The sequence below is a fragment of the Trachemys scripta genome, chromosome 5 (assembly GCF_013100865.1).
Source record: "Trachemys scripta elegans isolate TJP31775 chromosome 5, CAS_Tse_1.0, whole genome shotgun sequence".
Taxonomy (NCBI): Eukaryota; Metazoa; Chordata; order Testudines; family Emydidae; genus Trachemys; species Trachemys scripta.
In genome coordinates this window covers 126,866,433-126,885,188 of record NC_048302.1, presented here as the reverse complement: position 1 = coordinate 126,885,188, position 18,756 = coordinate 126,866,433, and the positions used below count along the sequence as shown (strand labels likewise).

At 45.5% G+C, this 18,756-nt stretch overlaps 1 protein-coding gene across 1 annotated transcript; it reads right to left on the bottom strand.

Moving 5' to 3' along the window:
- Positions 1-758: 758 nt before the first annotated feature.
- LOC117878218 (octopamine receptor-like) lies at positions 759-18,330 on the bottom strand. The gene is made up of 3 exons (XM_034772290.1): positions 18,041-18,330; positions 4,149-4,325; positions 759-1,487 (listed from the first exon to the last, which is right to left on the bottom strand). The coding sequence occupies exons 1-3, from the start codon at positions 18,316-18,318 to the stop codon at positions 785-787; spliced, it is 1,158 nt and encodes a 385-aa protein (XP_034628181.1). The 5' UTR covers positions 18,319-18,330; the 3' UTR covers positions 759-784.
- Between the last annotated feature and the right edge of the window lie 426 nt (positions 18,331-18,756).

Here is an 18,756-nt window from a genome sequence, read left to right as displayed (position 1 = left end):
ACCTCTCCTATCTGTCTGCACTTGCTGTTGATGAATCACTTATTTTAAATCTCTCAGATGTAGAGTGGAAAGTTTATAAGCTTTGCAACTACACACTTATTTCTGAAGAAAATTGGGGTGAAATCTACCACGGTGCAGAGAGCCAACACAAGATCTAGGCACCTCTGAGGTCACTGGTGACTGGATCTTGTGCTGTCTCTCTGCACATGAGTGAATTTCATTCATAGGTTAGAGCCTACCAGCACCTCTGTGCATGATGAACTTTATTCACAAGTAGTCCCATTGAAAACGTGCAAGTAATGTTGAGCCCTTTGCAGGACCAGGGCTGTATTGAATTGCCCTTAGGCAGCACGTATCCTTCTCAATTGTAGAGTACACCCGGCTAAAAGCTCAGGGAGCACAATTCATGTTTTCACGCCTACTTTTTCAACATGAAGGCTGAATCATTCACAGGAAACTTTTCTGCTATTTATATATAGCGTAATAGTTTTTTTTAATGGGAAACTAGCCAATTGGTTTTGACAACTCAGCTGCAAGATCAAGGTCCTTTGCTGTTCTTCTGGAAAGGGCTACTAATTTTGTTCACAGCACAAAGGAAGATGAAAGGACAATATGGCATCACTCTGTCGTGCTTACATTTCACACAGGTTACAGCCAAAATAAAAATACATTTGTAATCTTGTACCCAATCTCTTCCCAAAAAAAATTTCAATTAATAGACAACCCCCTCCCCCCCCCCCCAGAAAAAATATACACACTAATCACCATACACTCTTCATCTGTCTCATCCTGCAACAAGTAACCCAGTACTTTGTTTATGCTTGCTCTTCAGTGCTCCAGCGGGCATTGGGACTTTAATGCTGTATTCTGGGTCTTGAGCAGTCTTGGAAAAAGTGGCTATTGAAACCATATCTTCTCCAATATCCACCTGAGACCTGCGCCTGCAGATGAACAGCTTCTTCAGAGCCCGTTGGAAATCCCGATTCAGAAAGGCGTAGAGCATGGGGTTGATAGTAGAATTGCAATAACCTAACCAAGTTATGATCTTGAAGGCATCAACCAGGACTGCGCTGGTGGAACTGGTACCTTTAGCAGCTAGCCATACATTCAGAACAAAGTAGGGTAACCAGCACAATATGAAGACTGAGATGATGATGCTAATTGTCCGAGTGGCTTTGTTTTCCAGCTGCAGGTTGTTCTGCCTCTTGCTGTTGGGATGGTAGTGAATTTCAAGGGACTGAGACATGATGCGGGTGGCCTTGAGTCGTGATGCTCGGTAGATGAAGAAATACATGCTGCACATAATCATGAACGGGACAAAAAATGCCAGGGCAGAAGCTACGATGGCAAAAGTCCAGTTGGTGACAAAGATGCACTCTTTGCCAGCATCAAAATCTACACCTGGTATCTCATTCCAGCCTTGCATGACTGGTAGGAAGGAAATGAGGGAGGAGTATACCCAGACCATGCAGGTCATTATGATGCACCTGCAAATGGAAGAGCAGGAAGGTAAAAACTTGGGAGCACAAGTTATTCTGAGATCTTCCTTTGAAAACCGCTGACGCTAATGATACTCCACAGGTGTGTGGTGAAGATTAGTTAATGCTTCTGAAGAGGTTAGTATAGAGAAGCCTGAGATGCAATGTTTTGGTCCAAATTTGAACGTTTCCAAGGTCTGGGTTATTTGGATTAGGCTTATGTTTAGGCCAGTCTGTGTGTCAGGGACTGATAGAACTGTTTGGAAAAATAGGGGGAAACATTGTTTCAGGGAATATTTTCTGTTAGAGTATTGAAACATTTAAAATTTCCAACCAGTTGTAGGGTCAGGAGGTGATAGTCATCTTATGCTTTTAAGACGTGATGCCCAAACTTTGCAACCCTCTGCCACAGCTTAGCAGGGGGCCCTAATTTCCCATCTAGATTTATGATTTTTTTTTTTAATGGACACATGCAGCCATACTATTAGCTAAAGCTCTTATCTTGCTAGAGAGTGATACAACACAATTGCTGGCTGCAGAGGGCAAGGCCAGGGCACCTGGAAAGTCTCACTTACCTAAAGTGTCCCAGCAGCCCTCTCCTGTGGGTTTCCTATGGAACACTGGTAGGAGCTTAAACCTGCCCTCACCACTGGAACTCCTGGGTTAGGATGGTGAGGGTAAATCCATGACATGCCCACACCTTGAATACTGCATCCAGTTCTAGTCATCCCATCTCAGAAAAGATATGTTAGAATTGCAAAAGGTACTGAGAAGGGCAATGAAAATGATTAGAGGAATGGAACAGCTTCTGTATGAGGAGAGATTTAAAAGACTGGGATGGTTCAACTTGGAAAAGAGATGAGTCAAGGGGGGAATCTGACAGAGGGCTACAAAATTGTGCCTGAAGTGGAGAAAGTGAATAAGGAAGTGTTGTTTACCCTTTCACATAATACCAGAACCAGGGGTCACCCAATGAAATGTATAGGCAGTAGGTCTACACCAAATATAAGGAAGTACTTCCTCACACACTGCACAGTTAACCTGTGGAACTCATTGCCAGGGGATGTGAAGGCCAAAAGTATAACTGAGTTCAAAGAAGACTTAGATAATTTCATGGCTAATAGTCACTGATGGACCTATCCTCCAAGATGATCAGGGATGGGAACTTCATGCTCCAGGTATCCCTAAACCTCTGAGTGCCAGATACTGGAACTGCATGATGGGGGATGGATCACTCTAAATTGCCCTGTTCTGTTCATTCCCTCTGAAACGTCTGGCACTGGCCACTGTCAGAAGACAGGACGCTGGGCTTGATAGACCATTGGGCTGACCCAGTATGGCCATTCTTGTGTTTTTCGGAGGTTCTACTACCTACATTTTCCTGGGCATAGCTACCTCCTGAAACATGTAGGTGGGCACACTGACTCCCTTGTGCCTGCAGGTATGTATGAAGCCTGCAGCACTACCTAAAACTCACTACTAGCCAAATAATTTTGCAACATGTTCTTAATTCAAAAGGGGCATTCATAGAAGTGCATGCAGGCCAGGGTTCTTTATATCTTACCGCATCCTCCACACCAAAAAAGCACAAAAGTAGGGCTCTTTAAATGGTGCAAAGGGCTGCTTATCAAATACGGATCAGATTTTGGGTGGTGGCTGCGAATGGCTCATCTGGAACTGTCATGGCCCATAGTAAGGGTGTGTTCCACATCTGAGTAAAAACTCTGAAGGATTTAGGCACTCAAAAATTAGCCCTAGAGGGAGTTAAATATAAATAACCTCGTAGCTGAAAGCCTGTCCTGTCACACAGGTGTGGCATTTGGGCCAACTAATCCACCATCTGTGCAGTCTCCCTCACAACCAATGAAAGTGTTGCATGCAAATTAGCTGTAGAAGGAGGGTGGTGATTGGTTGTTACCTCTGAGATCACAATGGTTTAGGACTCTTGGCATGGAGTACATGCCTTACTGTAGCTGTACATGGGTGTAATTCATAACATCAAAATGTCTGAGAACCTAAAAATTGGACAGCGATGACAGTGAACCCCAGTGGTGACTGAACCTGGTGATATTCTAAACAAAAAGAGCTCTCAGCCATGCCTGTTGCTGTTTCTATCACTTCACACTGTACAGACATTCTAGGCTTCAGAGTGACAATCCTGGGATCTTATTACATAGATACTATTTTAGAATATGAGACTTGATAGCCTGTGTCTAGGTACTTGTATGGTCTCCATTTTTGTAGTATTGGACTGCCTCACAGTCTTTCTTTAGCCTCACAACACGCATCTGTGAGGCAGGGCAGCGCTATGATCTTATAGATGGGGGAACTGCGACACAGAGACTAAGTGACTTGCCCAAGGTCACACAGGAAGTCTGTGGCAGAGCAGGAAATCAAGTCAGGCTTTCCCAAGTCCCTTTCTAGCACCCTAACCACTGGATAAGTCTTCCTCTCAATTCTTGATCTTAAATTATTCTTTCTTAATGTGTGCAGTGCTTAGCTCCTATTTGAATTTGAGGTGTCAGAGCAGAGATGACAATCTGCCCAAGTTAGCCCTCCAGGGATGTTTAATGATAGTTGTTAAACCCTGGAATTGGGACTGATGATGGAATGTCTGACAGATCCTAAAACCTCCCTCCATTTCTACGATCTTTTGAGAAGTATACTCGCCTTCGACGTGACATCCTCATTGAATAATGATAGGGGGTCACCACGGAGCAATATCTATCCAGACTGATAAAGCACAATGTGACAATGGACGCCGTGCAGAACATGACATCAAAAGAGATCCACACTTTACAGAACAGCCTCCCGAATAGCCACATCCCCGTCACCTCATAAATTATGCTGTGGGGTGGAAAGAGAGAGAGAGCACAATATATTGTTACAGTTGAAGAGTGATTGATTATTTTTCTGCTATGGAGAAACCTATTGACCCAAGTTAATGTCGTACCCTGTTGGCAAGATTAGTGAAAATATGGCGGCTTCAATTGAGATACATTGACATTTTGTTAGGAGGCAAATTGGAGTAATCCCCAAGTTTGATGCCCCAGGCTTTAGCCTGCTATGGGACATAGCTACGGTCCCACTTATGCTACCAGCTGGAACACTGTTTTAATGGAATCCCTTGGCATGGTTGCAGTTTTAGTGCAGATCATCTCTAATTTATTAGTATTTTCATATATTATGTTTGTCACCGGCTTCTTCAGTGCCTCAAGAAGACACTTATGGAACCAAAATGAGTGAGCTAGTCTTCACAACAGCTCATATTTTTGAACTCTTTTTGAATGAGTGATCAAATCCTCAGTTATGTAAGGCATGTATTTTAAGATTCCAAACCATGGAAACGGCTGTCCTTACGGATAGATATGGAAAATTTCCTTCACATCTTCATTTTTGCCCATCTAAATCTGGAGCATTGGAAGATTAACCTCATCTTTTGCACTGTAGAATTTTTCAGCATGCTGGATTTTGCCTCTTTTGTATAAAAACATTTTTTTTATCATCCTCCCAAAAAATAATGTCTTAATTTTTTTCTCAGCCACCGGCAGTAATCAACTCAGTGGCAAATTTTGCCCTTTTTGTACTATGCTGAAAAAGAGAGTTTATATTATGTTCTAACTGACATTTTGATGTATTATCTGGATGGTGCTGTTTTAGATTGTGTATGTTTGGGGGGGTGGGGTTGTATTTGACAAAGACAGATGTCATCTGTGATTTAATAAACATTGAACTGCATAGTCTTCTCATGATATTTCAGTTCCTGGGCTTGGAATAGCTTCCCTCCTCCAATGTTCCAAGCATCTTCGGTACTTCCCATCTGGTCTGCCTCTTCAGATCTCATGCATTTTAGCTTCTGGATAATGGGATTCATATGAGAACCCCAGTTCTCATGTTATTTAGCCTATAAATGACTCATGGAGGCAAGTAAGCCAGTGAAAACCACTCACCTGTACCAAAATATTACCAACAAAGGGTATGTCTACACTACGGGATTAATCCGAATTTAGATAATTCGGATTTGAGATACAGGTTGTATAAAGTCGAAATGAGTGCGGCCACACTAGCACAGTAATTCGGTGGTGTGCGTCCAAGTACCGGGGCTAGCGTCGATTTCTGCACCGTTGCACTGTGGGTAGCAAATCCATAGCTATCCCATAGTTCCCGCAGTCTCCCGCGCCCATTGGGATTGTGGGTTAAGATCTCAGTGCCTGATGGGACAAAAAACATCGTCGCAGGTGGTTCTGGGTACAGTCTCACTTCCTCCCTCCCTCCCTCCCTGCATGAAAGCAACGGACGGCAGACAACCATTTTCGCGCCTTTTTTCCTGGGTGGGTGAACACTGCAGACTCCATACCACGGCAAGCATGGAGCCCGCTGAGGTCAAGACAGCACTCATGAATATTGCAAACACCTCGCGCGTTCTCGTGGAGTTTATGCTCAGCCAGGACCAGAAAAACGAGGAGAGGAGGCAGCGGCGGCGGCAGCATGATGAGGACATGGACACAGACACGGATACAGAATTCAGTGAAACCACAGGCCCCGGTGCTTTGGAGATCATGTTGTTAATGGGGCAGATTCTATCCATGGAACGCCGATTCTGGGCCCGGGAAACAAGCACAGACTGGTGGGACCGCATAGTGTTGCAGGTCTGGGACGATTCCCAGTGGCTGCGGAACTTTCGCATGCGTAAGGGCACTTTCATGGAACTTTGTGACTTGCTGTCCCCTGCCCTGAAACGCCAGAATACCAAGATGAGAGCAGCCCTCACAGTTGAGAAGCGCGTGGCGATAGCCCTGTGGAAGCTTGCAACGCCAGACAGCTACCGGTCAGTCGGGAATCCATTTGGAGTGGGCAAATCTACTGTGGGGGCTGCTGTGATGCAAGTAGCCAAAGCAATCACTCAGGTGCTGCTACGAAAGTTAGTGAATCTGGGAAATGTGCAGGCTATAGTGGATGGTTTTGCTGCAATGGGATTCCCTAACTGTGGTGGGGCAATAGACGGAACCCATATCCCTATCTTGGCACCGGAGCACCAAGCCACCGAGTACATAAACCGCAAGGGGTACTTTTCAATGGTGCTGCAAGCACTTGTGGATCACAAGGGACGTTTCACCAACATCAACGTGGGCTGGGCGGGAAGGGTTCATGACGCTCGCGTCTTCAGGAACACTACTCTGTTTAAAGGGCTGCAGCAAGGGACTTACTTTCCGGACCAGAAAATAACCGTTGGGGATGTTGAAATGCCAATAGTTATTCTTGGGGACCCAGCCTACCCCTTAATGCCATGGCTTATGAAGCCATACACAGGCAGCCTGGACAGGAGTCAGGAGCTGTTTAACTACAGGCTAAGCAAGTGCAGAATGGTGGTAGAATGTGCATTTGGCCGTTTAAAAGGCCGCTGGCGTTCATTATTGACTCGCTCTGACCTCAGCCAAAGAAATCTCCCCATTGTTATTTCTGCTTGCTGTGTGCTCCACAATCTCTGTGAAAGTAAGGGGGAGACCTTTATGGCGGGGTGGGAGGCTGAGGCAAATCGCCTGGCTGCTGATTACGCGCAGCCAGACACCAGGGCGATTAGAAGATCACACCATGAAGCGCTGTGCATCAGAGAAGCTTTGAAAACCAGTTTCATGGCTGGCCAGGCTACCGTGTGAAATATCTGTTTGTTTCTCCTTCATGAAAACCCTCCCCCTTTACTGACTGATTTTCTGTAAGGAACCCACCCTGCCCCTTCCCCCAGCTTTCTTTCAAACCAAATAAAGTCACTATCATTTAAAAATCATTTATTCTTTATTAATAGATTAGAAAAAGAGGGAGGGAACCCGGGTGGTATTTGGGAGGAGGATTGCTGGGAAGGAAAAAGCCACAAAGAAAAGGTTAAAAAAATGACAGCCTTTTGCTTGGGCTGTCTACTGGGGTGGAATGGGAAGGTGTACGGAGCCTCCCCCCCCCCGCGTTCTTACACGTCTGGGTGAGGAGGATACGGAACATGGGGAGGGGGGAGGGTGGAACAGGGGCTGAAGCGGCAGTCTGTTTTCCAGCAGCCGTTCCTGAACCTCCACCAGACGCCGGAGCAGCCCCAGCGTTGCATCCTTCATCCTCTGGTCTTCCTGCCGCCATCTCTCATCTCAATCGTCTCTCCTCTCCTCACGTTGGTCCCTCCTCTCCTCACGTTGGTCCCTCCTGTCCTCACGTTCACTGACTTCTTTCCTATACTTTGAAACTGTTTCCTTCCACTCATTCAGATGAGCTCTGTCACTCCTGCTGGATTGCATAATTTCAGAAAACATGTCCTCCCGCGTCTTCTTCTTACGACGCCTTATCTGTGATAACCTTCGGGATGGAGGAGGGAGGCTTGAGGAATTTGCAGCTGCTGTAGGGAGGGGAAAAAAGAGAGAATTGTTTTAAAAGCTACATTTTGCAGAACAATGCTTATACTCTTTCACGGTGACCAACACTGTTCACATTACATAGCACATGTGATTTCTGTGCAAGGTCGCATTTTGCCTCTTAATGCTGAGTGCCTGTGGCTTTGCTGCTAGAGATCAATCACAGGTCTGGGCAACAGAATTCGGCTTGCATGCGGCCATGGTAAGCTTCAGCGCCGTCCGTGCTTTCCAACATACCAAGCATAGCTTGTAGAGTGCTGCAGAAGCCTGGCCAATCTCAGCCAGTTGGGGGGGGGGGCAGTGTGGTGGGGCTTGTCTGGGCCCCTTCAGGCAAGTAGAGTGCTGCGGTTTTTCTGTTAACATTCAGCAGCACCAGAAAACAAACTAACCCTGCAGGAAGATCCCTGCAGGCACCAAACTACCCACCCCCCCCGACGCCGCCCGCCCCCCCCGTCATGAATTCTCTGGGATGATCACAGTACCCTCCCCCCACCGCGTGGCTGGTAACAGGGAAGATCCCTGCTAGCCAAACGCGAAAAACTCAGGGCCAATTTCCCATCTGCGCTTGGCTAACTGCAGGGAAGGATTTATTTTCCGCCACAGGCAAACAGCCCAGTAGGAACGGCCACCTCTGTCCCCTTAATTAAGTTCCCGTATTTCAACCAGGTTACCAGGAGTGATATCACTCTCCTGAGGATTACACAACAAGATAAAGAACGGATGTTGCTTGAATGCCAGCAAACACCGGGACCATACGCTGCCAGGCTTTGTCAGGCAATGATACCAGATTACTTGCTGCAAGCATGGCGTGGTCAAGTGTCCTACCATGGAGGAGGGAATAAGGATGCACTGCCCAGAAACCTTCTGGCAAGGCTTTCGGAGTACCTCCAGGAGAGCTTCATGGAGATGTCCCTGGAGGATTTCCGCTCCATCCCCATACACGTTAACAGACTTTTCCAGTAGCTACAGACTTTTCCAGTAGCTGAACTGACCGCGAATGCAAAGTCAGGCAAAGTAATCATTAAAAACTGTTTGCTTTTAAAACAAGTTTTATATTTTAAAAGGTAAACTCACCTGAGGTCCCTTCCATGGGGTCAGAGTCTTGGGTACTGGCTTGGGAGGCTTGGGAGGGTACTTCAGTCAGGGTGATAAAAAGATCCTGGCTGTTGGGGAGAATGGAGTGCTGTGTGCTCTCTGCAAGCTCATCCTCCTCCTCCTCTACCCCATCGGCAGAATCCTCAGGCGTCGAGACTATCCCCGACCCAGAATCCACGAACAAAGGTGGGGTAGTGGTGGCAGCCCCCCCCTAGAATTGCATGCAGCTCGGCGTAGTAGCGGCATGTCCGTGGCTCTGACCCGGAGCGACCGTTTGCCTCCTTTGTTTTTTGATAGGCTTGTCTGAGCTCCTTGACCTTCACGCGGCACTGCTCAGAGTCCCTATTGTGGCCTCTCTCCATCATGCCCTTGGAAATTTTTTCAAAAGTTTTTGCATTTCGTCTTTTAGAATGAAGTTCTGCAAGCACTGAATCCTCTCCCCATACAGCGATCAGATCCAGTACCTCCCTCACGGTCCATGCTGGTGCTCTTTTTCGATTATCAGCCTGCATGGTTACCTGTGCTGATGAGGTATCTGTGGTCACCTGTGCTCTCCACGCTGGGCAAACAGGAAATGAAGTTCAAATGTTCGCGGGGCTTTTCCTGTCTACCTGGCCAGTGCATCCGAGTTCGGATTGCTGTCCAGAGCGGTCACAATGATGCACTGTGGGATAGCTCCCGGAGGCCAATACCATCGAATTGCGGCCACACTAACCCTAATTCGAATTGCTAAAATCGATTTTGGCGCTACTCCGCTCGTTGGGGTGGAGTACAGAAATCGATTTAAAGGGCCCTTTACATCGAATTAAATGGCGTCGTTGTGTGGACGGTTACAGGGTTAATTCGAATTAAAGCTGATAAATCCGAATTAAAGTCGTAGTGTAGACCAGGCCAGAGTCAGAGAAACAGTAACAAATGAGTAACCAGTCAGGAAGCTTGAGGCAGGAGTACAACGGGCTGTGTAATCTGCGATGCTGTAGCATTTACCTGGCTATAATTTGCTTCTTCCTACTTTTACCAGTTTTATATAAGTCTTTGGCTTCTGCAGTAACGTTCTCTTGGACTTTGTTATGTGACACAGTGAACAAGTCACTGCCTTTGTGAGAATTAATTCCCTTCTCCTTCCCTGCAACTATATAGCTTCGTAGTCTCTTAGCACTAAAACCACAGCAGTTGCTCTAGCCCTATTGGAGTTCTTTCAGCTCTACTGGCTAGAAAGAGGAAAGGAATAAAATCTATATATAATGCTTTTTTTAAATGCTTGGGTTTGGTTTAACTAATTTCATTAGTATTAATTAAAACTACTTTTACAGGTTACAATTGTTCTGCCACTTCAGAATGGTAATGGCACTCACTGTATTAGCATCTTGGTTTGAGCATTGGCCTGCTAAACCCAGGGTTGTGAGTTCAATCCTTGAGAGGGCCATTTAGGGACCTGGGGCAAAAATCTGTCTGGGGATGGGTCCTGCTCTGAGCAGGGAGTTGGACTAGATGACCTCCTGAGGTCCCTTCCAACCCTGATATTCTATGATCTGTGCGTCAGTACAAGCTAGAGGCCCCGGTCAGTACCAGAGCCTTGTTCCAGGGGATGCTGTACAAACATTTATCTGAGGAGTTAGCGGGAGCTCTGTGTGTTGTCTTATATGGCCCCATTACAGTAGTATTTGAGCACCTCCCAGTGTATAACATTTATCCTCACAACACCTCTGTGAGGTAGGGAAGGGCTGTTATCCCCTTTTTACAGACGATAGGACAGATTCACAAAGGTAGTTAGGGGCCTAAATCCAACGTTCTGGTGACATTCTCAAAATCACTGCTCAGCAGCCACTTAGCTCCTGATTCTCTGAGCTGCTGCCAATCAGTATTTGCAAAGCTGCTTGAGTCCTGATGCCTCCCCACTTCTAATGACCTGCTCAGAGCCCTCGTGCAAGCCAGTTCCCTGGTTGCCCTGAAGCAGGATTTTTGAAGTAGGCATTACCCTGCCTACCTCGGCCCAGGGGCCCAACTCCTGAAGGTATGCTGTCAACCTCACATCTTTCCTGCTGGACATCTTCCACTTTGTAACAGAGCAGGAACTACAACCTGCATCTCCTACAGCCAAACAGAGTGACCTAACCAGTCTGCCGAATAGATAACATGCACACTCTCTAGACACCAATAATCTCCTAAAGCTTTTCACACAGGAGGAACCATTCTGATTTAAAATAGATGCATTTAGAGTCATACAATGGGCTTAAAGTCAAGTGACCTGGCAAGCCGGAGTTTTAAAAAGAAATCAGGTATGTTTCATGCCAAAGTGCTCTGCAAAGTACACATATAAACCTCTACCTCGATATAACGCTGTCTTCGGGAGCCAAAAAAATCTTACTGCGTTATAGGTGAAACCGCGTTATATTGAACTTGCTTTGATCCACTGGAGTGCACAGCCCCACCCGCCTGGAGCACTGCTTTACCGCGTTATATCTGAATTCGTGTTATATCTGGTCGCATTATATTGGGATAGAGGTGTACATCACCCCTGAGATCTAGCCATGTGTGGGGTGGAGGGCAGCAGGCAAGCACCATACAAACCACACAAGAGTTGGGGAGATGACATTTTGGCTAAAGACATCATGACAAACTCCCCAACTTTATGAGAAGTGCTATAAAGCTCCCTCTCTTGAGATGTTTAAACTTGACAAAGAGCTCAGGCTCTCAGGAATCCTGTATGGCAGGGTGATGGATTGGCTGACCCAACTGTTGTTTCCCTCTAATTTCACCTTTTTCTAAAGAATAAAGGTGTTATGATATCAACAGTGACATCAGCACAGCCTGTCCATTCACTACCGAGCACCAAATATTAGGTGCCATTAATGAAGGAATAATATGAGATTGAGAGTATCCAATCTCTATACTACACATATGCTGTTAACATTCCCTGAAATGTTCCTATTAACAAGAGGAGAAGCATCCAGACAGGGGTAGATGCTAGTGCTGGTTGAAAATTTTTCGATGTAAGTTTTCCCTCCTGAAAATGCAATTTTGTTGAAATTGAAATCTTTTCCTGGAACATGTCAATTTTGACAACATTTCTGATAGGGAAAAGAGTCAAAACGAATCATTTTGATAATGTTGAAATGTTTTGTTCCATTAAGATAAAATGCTTCATTTTGACTATCATTTGAATTCATTTTGTTTAACTTGTACATTTAATATATATATTTATTATAATGTTTCCACATTATCAGAATGAAACATTTTTACCTTATTAAAACAGAACATTTTGATTATTTTAAATTGGAATCTTTTGGAATTTTCATTCCATGAGAAATCTGGTCTTTTCATTCTGATTTGGAACAAAAACAAATGTGGAAATCTCAGAATTTCCCAGAGAATAGAAATTCCATTTTCTAGTCAGTCCTAGTAGGCACTAGTGGACATGGAGAGAAGAATTGGGGGCTGATTGCCAACTATGCTCACAGAATAGTACCTTACTCCACAAGTAGCCTCATTGATTTCAGTAAGAGAATTTGTGCAACAAGGTACTACCCAATGTACGGATGGCAGAACCTGTCTTTTAAGCCCCAATATTGCAAAGACTTATGCACATGCTTAACTCTAGGCACTGCAAGTAGCTCTAGTCAACCACTGAAGTTGATGTAACTACTCAGAGTGTGTACAGTTAATCACCTGTGTAAGTCTTTGTAGCAACAGGGTCTTAGTTAGCAGTGCACTGTAGGAAGGCCAAAGAGTTTGAGGCATAGTATAGATGCCAATCTGAGTACACACTGCCAGCTGACCTGATGTCTTCTTAGTGGTGATATCTACTACTATTTTATAATGCTTGGAAAATATAGATACTGAACAAATCAGAGACATTTCAATGTCAGAATCATACTTTTTTTACCTTCTTCATGCATCACTAATCTGAAATCAATGAAGCATTGTATGAGGGTCCCTTTGTCTCTATAACTAAACCTCTTTTCTTTCACTAAAGCTGGCTAAGGAGGGACTGAATGTTCCTTCCATTGAATCACACAGGCTTGTTCTTTTTGGCATGTGTCTAATAAACAAAACAGCGCAGCACATCTGATCTGCTTCAATTCAGCGTAAAAGCTGAAACAGCCAAGCTGGAAAGTTGTGAACCTAAATCCACCCCTATTGTACTTGTGGCATATGCTAGCCAGATAGCTAGCCTATGGCAGTCTTGGTTCTACTGCAAAGATGTCATGCTGCTTGATAGGGGGTCTCTATAACCTTTAAGTCCCCATATGTGATGTCCATAGTACCTGAGCTAAGTGCATACCAAGAACTTCCCCATTCTGGAAGTCTGTGACACAGAGACCCTTTGGCAAATGTTCCTCTGTTCTTTGCAAGCAATTCTCACCTCCAACCTGACAAAGTCACTACATCAAACACATGTCTTACAGGATATTTATCCATAAAGAGTATCATGTGAGGATCTACAAGAAAGCTCATAACTGGTCAAGCTTCACAATCATTGCGAGATGAATGTACAGGTAATATTTGAGGAATAATATATTTATATTGAAAGTATGCTCTATGAACTTGGAGTAGACATTAATCACCAGGAGGTAACGTGCTGTGATAACGGCCCATGTGGGCAAGGGGGAGTCATCACCCCGCCCTGCTTGGCTGGTGATACAAGATCAGGCTCAATTGTTTAGCCTTGCGCAATACTAAGACTTTCAGTGGGAATCCATGAGGGGCAATGGCAAACAACGGAAACCCTATTCATTGCAGCACATTTAGAATGATAAACTGGAGCATTTTATTTTAACATGCTTGGAGTGCTAGTTGCCTTTAATCAAAATGTCCATCGAGCACCATCTATGACTCACCTCACCATGGTATTTGAGCACCGTAAAGTATCAGCTAACAATGCAGGGGTACAATTGCTAAATGCTAAAACAACAGATTAGAGTCCTTCCCTCATAGATCAGTTCCTCCACTAAGGAGCACGTTTTTCTGCCCAATGTTTGTTTTCACCTTCCCGTTTCCAGTTAGAAGTGTTGTGCTGAGCTACTCGGTGCAACGTGCTAACTAACTCTTTCTCCTCCTAGTGGCTGGCTTGCATAGTTCAAGAGCCCTTCTACTGCTGAGAGCTAATGGAGAGTCTCTATTAGCTGAAATGGGATTTTGGAGGCAAAAGCTGCTGGATTCTGTGCCGGCTGTCAACAGTGATGCCTATTATCTGCAGCACTTTGATGTGCTATGTCAGAGCACTTGCAGCCTCCTAACTCCCTGAGCCTCGCAGTAGTTCTGTGGTCCCCTGACATAAAGATCTAACTGCTGGACCCCTGCAGTGCTTAAAATGGCACCCTTGCCTAGCAGGCTATTTTTTGTTCCCCTCATAGTTTTCCTGATAAATATGGTATTTCTCTCCTAAGTGGGTTATTTTCTCTCTAACTGTATAATTAAGCCATTGGTTGTCATGGAAATACTTTCCCTCTTGAAATGCCATCTACCAACATTCCCCCCCCCCTTTTTTTTGTTTTGTTTTCTCAGCCTCTACTGCTCCTCTTCCCTACAAGATATAAGCACAGACAGATTACTCTTTTCTGAGCACCGGTTTCCTCAGCCTTTTTTGTTACCTCCATTTCCTTGGAGGTGAGAACCCCTCCATCCCCTCCCTTCTCAGCTCTGCTGCTGACCCACAAGGAAATGTGGCATCAAATTCTCCATTCCTCCTTTGCTGTGAAGAAAGCGCCTCCCACTGCTGGTGAGGGATGCTCCCTCCCAGTTCCGGGAGGCGAGCATTTTGCTTGGGAAATGCTCCCCCGTGCCCATGCTGCTGCACAGCAATGCTGGTTCTAGCACTTCCTCTCACCCTAACCAGGAAGGCCGTGTCAGCAGGTAGATGGCAGACGGCAGAGAGGACATGTGGGTAGTTTGGTAAGTGAGAAGCTCTTGCAGGGAGAGCTCTTATTGCCCTGAAGGTCCAGGAAGGGATCCCCCTGGCCCCAGGAAGAATGTGGGAACTCCAGAGGACTGCAGTGTGTTTAAGGGTCATGCATAGAGTGAGAGGAAGCAAATCCGCTGGAGAGGAAGGGCTAGATTGAGAGGAAGAACCTGTCAGTTGGGTGGGAGCAGGGAGCCTGACGTATCTGTCGGGGGAGGTGGGGCTTGTTAACTCGCCACCACGGGAGACCCAGGTTCCACTTCCAGCCCTGGTGACTTATCCCTACTGCAAACTGGCTGGAGAAAGGCCCTCAGCACAGAGCAGAAGGTAGGGGGAGGTAGTGCCCTCCCTTCCAGTGCAGAGTCTTGAGAGAGGGAGACTAAACTAGCAGAGGTAGCAGAGTCTCCACTCTGGGCTCCAACAGGGACATGGAGGTACCAACAAACCTGAGGAAATGGGGGTTGGCAGAGAGACTGGTGGAAACACACCCCTGTTGGGTACGCTGTAACGGCTGTTATTAGTTACCCTTTGTTTAGTTCCCTGCTCCATCCAGCTGGCGTTAACATGGCTCCTTTTGTCCTGGTCACCATCAGGAAAGCACCAGCTCAGCTCTGGCCCTAGGGGTTCCCCAGTTAACTTGTGTTCCCACTGCTAGGGGGAGCTTGCAACAGCAGAGCTCTGATCACAGCCAGTCCCCTCTCTGGAGGGAGCCATCGGGTGTGTAGGCCCAGCTTGGCAGCCTCCTCGCACTGCAGCGAGTATGTAACTGCCAGCTACTGCCTGACGCCACCCACCCTGCCTCTCAGGCTGGGCAGCAAATCATGATCCCACTCCCCCCACTTCCTGTTCTTGTGCCATTTTGGCTTGATCCTGAACCATGCCCTAGCCATATGCACCTGGCCAGCCTCAATCTGCAAGGAACTGCCTGCTGACAAATCTGGGGGGCCCTTTTCAGTACAGAGCCTGTATACCAAACATGGGCTCTGACATGTTCCTCCTACCCTTCCCCCCAGCACATAATGAGGACCCCAATGTAAATGATGCAGAGACCCTAATCTTACTCCCAGTGAAGTCACTGCCAATATTCCCAATGACTTCCCATGGGCCTGAAGGAGGGGAGTGGGTTATTTCATCATGCAACCAAAGCTGGAGCTGTTGGAATTCATACACCCAACAAAGCAGACGTAAGTTTGTGTATCAACAGGTGAGAATGGGAGGAGATTGAAGCGTGGTGCCAGTGATGATGTTGGAACAAGAGCTGACTGGACCATTGCATTTTGAGGCACTATTCAAGCTTTTGAAATTTGATTATGTTCTGCTTTGGAAGGAAACCCAAACTGTTGAACATTTGCATGAAAACAGAAGCATGTGAATCCTGCTATTGGCCTGGGATGTGGGAACCCCGGGTTCATATCCCTCCTCTGCCTGATTTAGAACACAGGTTTTCAGCCCAGAGCACTCTACATCAGTTAGAGCCGGGAGCTGACCATTGGTCCCCCACATCCCATTCCCAGATATGCTAACCTCCCAGGGATAGAGTCACACTCTTTCCCAGTGCCCAAAAACCTTCCTGATGAAAGTTTTGTACCAAGTGATTCATCGCTGTTAAACATTTCAGCTATGATAAAACAGTATATAGAAAATATTTCAAGCCACTCTAGTTGGAAACTGAACTGAGATTTTCCTGAGTTTGAAACTACGACAGTCCATTAATGTGGTTGGAAAGGGTAACTTTAACTCTCTTCTAACACCGTTTTCGTTTTCCTCTGAGACGATTTAATAGGCTTCCACTCAATTTGTAACTTTCTCCTTGCTGGGAAATCCATTCTCCACATTATTTGAACATTTTTGTCTTACTTCTTACACCTCAGGGTTTAAACTTAAATAAAAGGGCCAGATTCACTTGTAGACTTTGGCTGCTTTGCATTGCTGATGTCTGAAAGCAGATGCAAACTCTGTTTAACCAGCTGGTTACACTGGGTTTATGGCCATTTCGTATCACCAGAGGAGAGCAATGCAGTCAGAGCATAGTGGTGAATCTGGCCTAAAGGGTCTAAAGCAATTGGTCGAATCCCTCCTTAGTCTTTTTAGCCTCATGTCAATCACTAGAGCCGTGAATTTGTTGTCACCAGTGAATGTGCTGTCGGAGCACAATAATAAAGGAAAACAATCCTGATCATTTTTGCCTTCTCAATGCAGACAGCGTTAAACAAAATTTTTAATCTTCAATTTATAAATCACATGCAGATCCAGACAGCTGAAAATGACAGCAATTGTTCTGTTCTGTTTATGTAGCTAAAACATTTATTTTGCAAGAACACCACTCCCCTCCTCCACTGGTGGTTGGATTGGGCTAGAAGAAATATTAAAAAGGGTATTACTGGGATAAAAATAGGATGTATAATTTAATCTTTAAAAAATATGTCAGGTTAATAATACAAGTGTTATGTGCTACACAGTTAGGACGTTTTTCTGAATATATGAGCTCAGATTTTTTCTCACCCTGGTTTTATACTGGTTTAGGTACGTTGACTTCAGTGGGGTTGCTCCTGATTTCCATGAGTGTAAATAAGAGAACAATCTGATCCAAGAGATTATCTTAATGGAAACATTATAATTATTAAATTGAAGACTGGAACTAACTGAGGGCCTGATCTTGTATTCCTTGAGCACGCAAAACTCCCATTGCCTCTAGTGGTTTTTGTTGGCTCACAAGGAATGCCAGACTGGGCCCTGAGGGAGGGAGAGCACATCTACACTACAAGCCTGCTGAGAGCAAACCTGTCTGGATCCTGTGGGTATGTATTCAAGCTGCTGCTAGTGCTACCCACAGCTACACGGCTGGTTTTAGGGCATTACTCAAGCAGCGCTAACACGTGTCTATCTATTCATGTGGGAAGCAGGCTCCTAGCTGCAGTGTAGACATACCCTGAGTGTGTGCATCATTATTCCCATTGTACAGGTAGAGAAACTGAGATACAGGGAGGTGAAGTGATTGACCCATGATGAGTGTGTAGCAGTGCTGGGACTGGAGCCCAGGCATCCTGTTTCCTATGCACCACCTATTAAATCATTAGACTTGCCTCCTACATAGTAGCCACTGAACTAAGTGCTACTGAATGCCATCAAATAAGTGCATTACTAGCAGGTCTTACCTTACAAGCAGTTCTTACCTAAATGGCATGACCAGACAAGCAACGAGGAGATCTGCCATGGCTAAGGACATAATAAACATGTAAGTTGCGGTACGCAGCCTCTTCTCCACCACAGGGCAGATAAAAACCACAGTATTCCCAAACAGAGTGATCAAGTCTATAAAGGTTAGTATCAGTCCAACAGCCACCTCCCGGGGACCAATTCCTGCCCCTGTCCAGTTGCCATCTCCTCTTACCCAAGACAGGGCAGTGGAGGAGATGTTGGAGAGCGATGATGTATTTTTGTCCATCAGCATCTTCCCCCCGGTGTTCAGAGCTGAAGCAGAGAAGAAAAAAAACACAGGCTTTGAAGCAAATTAATTCCAGGTCTATGGAAGAAAAGATGAAAACTATAATTATGTCTCATTCACTTAAAAAGTCCCACGCACCCTCCTGAGCAATCTGCCCTCGCTGTGTCATTGTTACCGATTCACTGGTGGGGGGGGGTTGTAATCCCAACGATAGTGTTATATATGTGCCACACTGGCTGAAAGGCATCATGAAAATTAAAAGCCTTCCTGTGAATGAAAAGCACATCATTAGGTGAAGCTTGATACAGGGAAAAAGCACTGAGCGCTGGAAAAAGAAGCAATGGGAATCTAGAATTAAAGCAGTTTTGCTAATCCCACTCACCTGGGGTGAGTAATCTTATTTGATGGGCAAGTAAAATATTTTCTCATTATCATCTTGGTCAT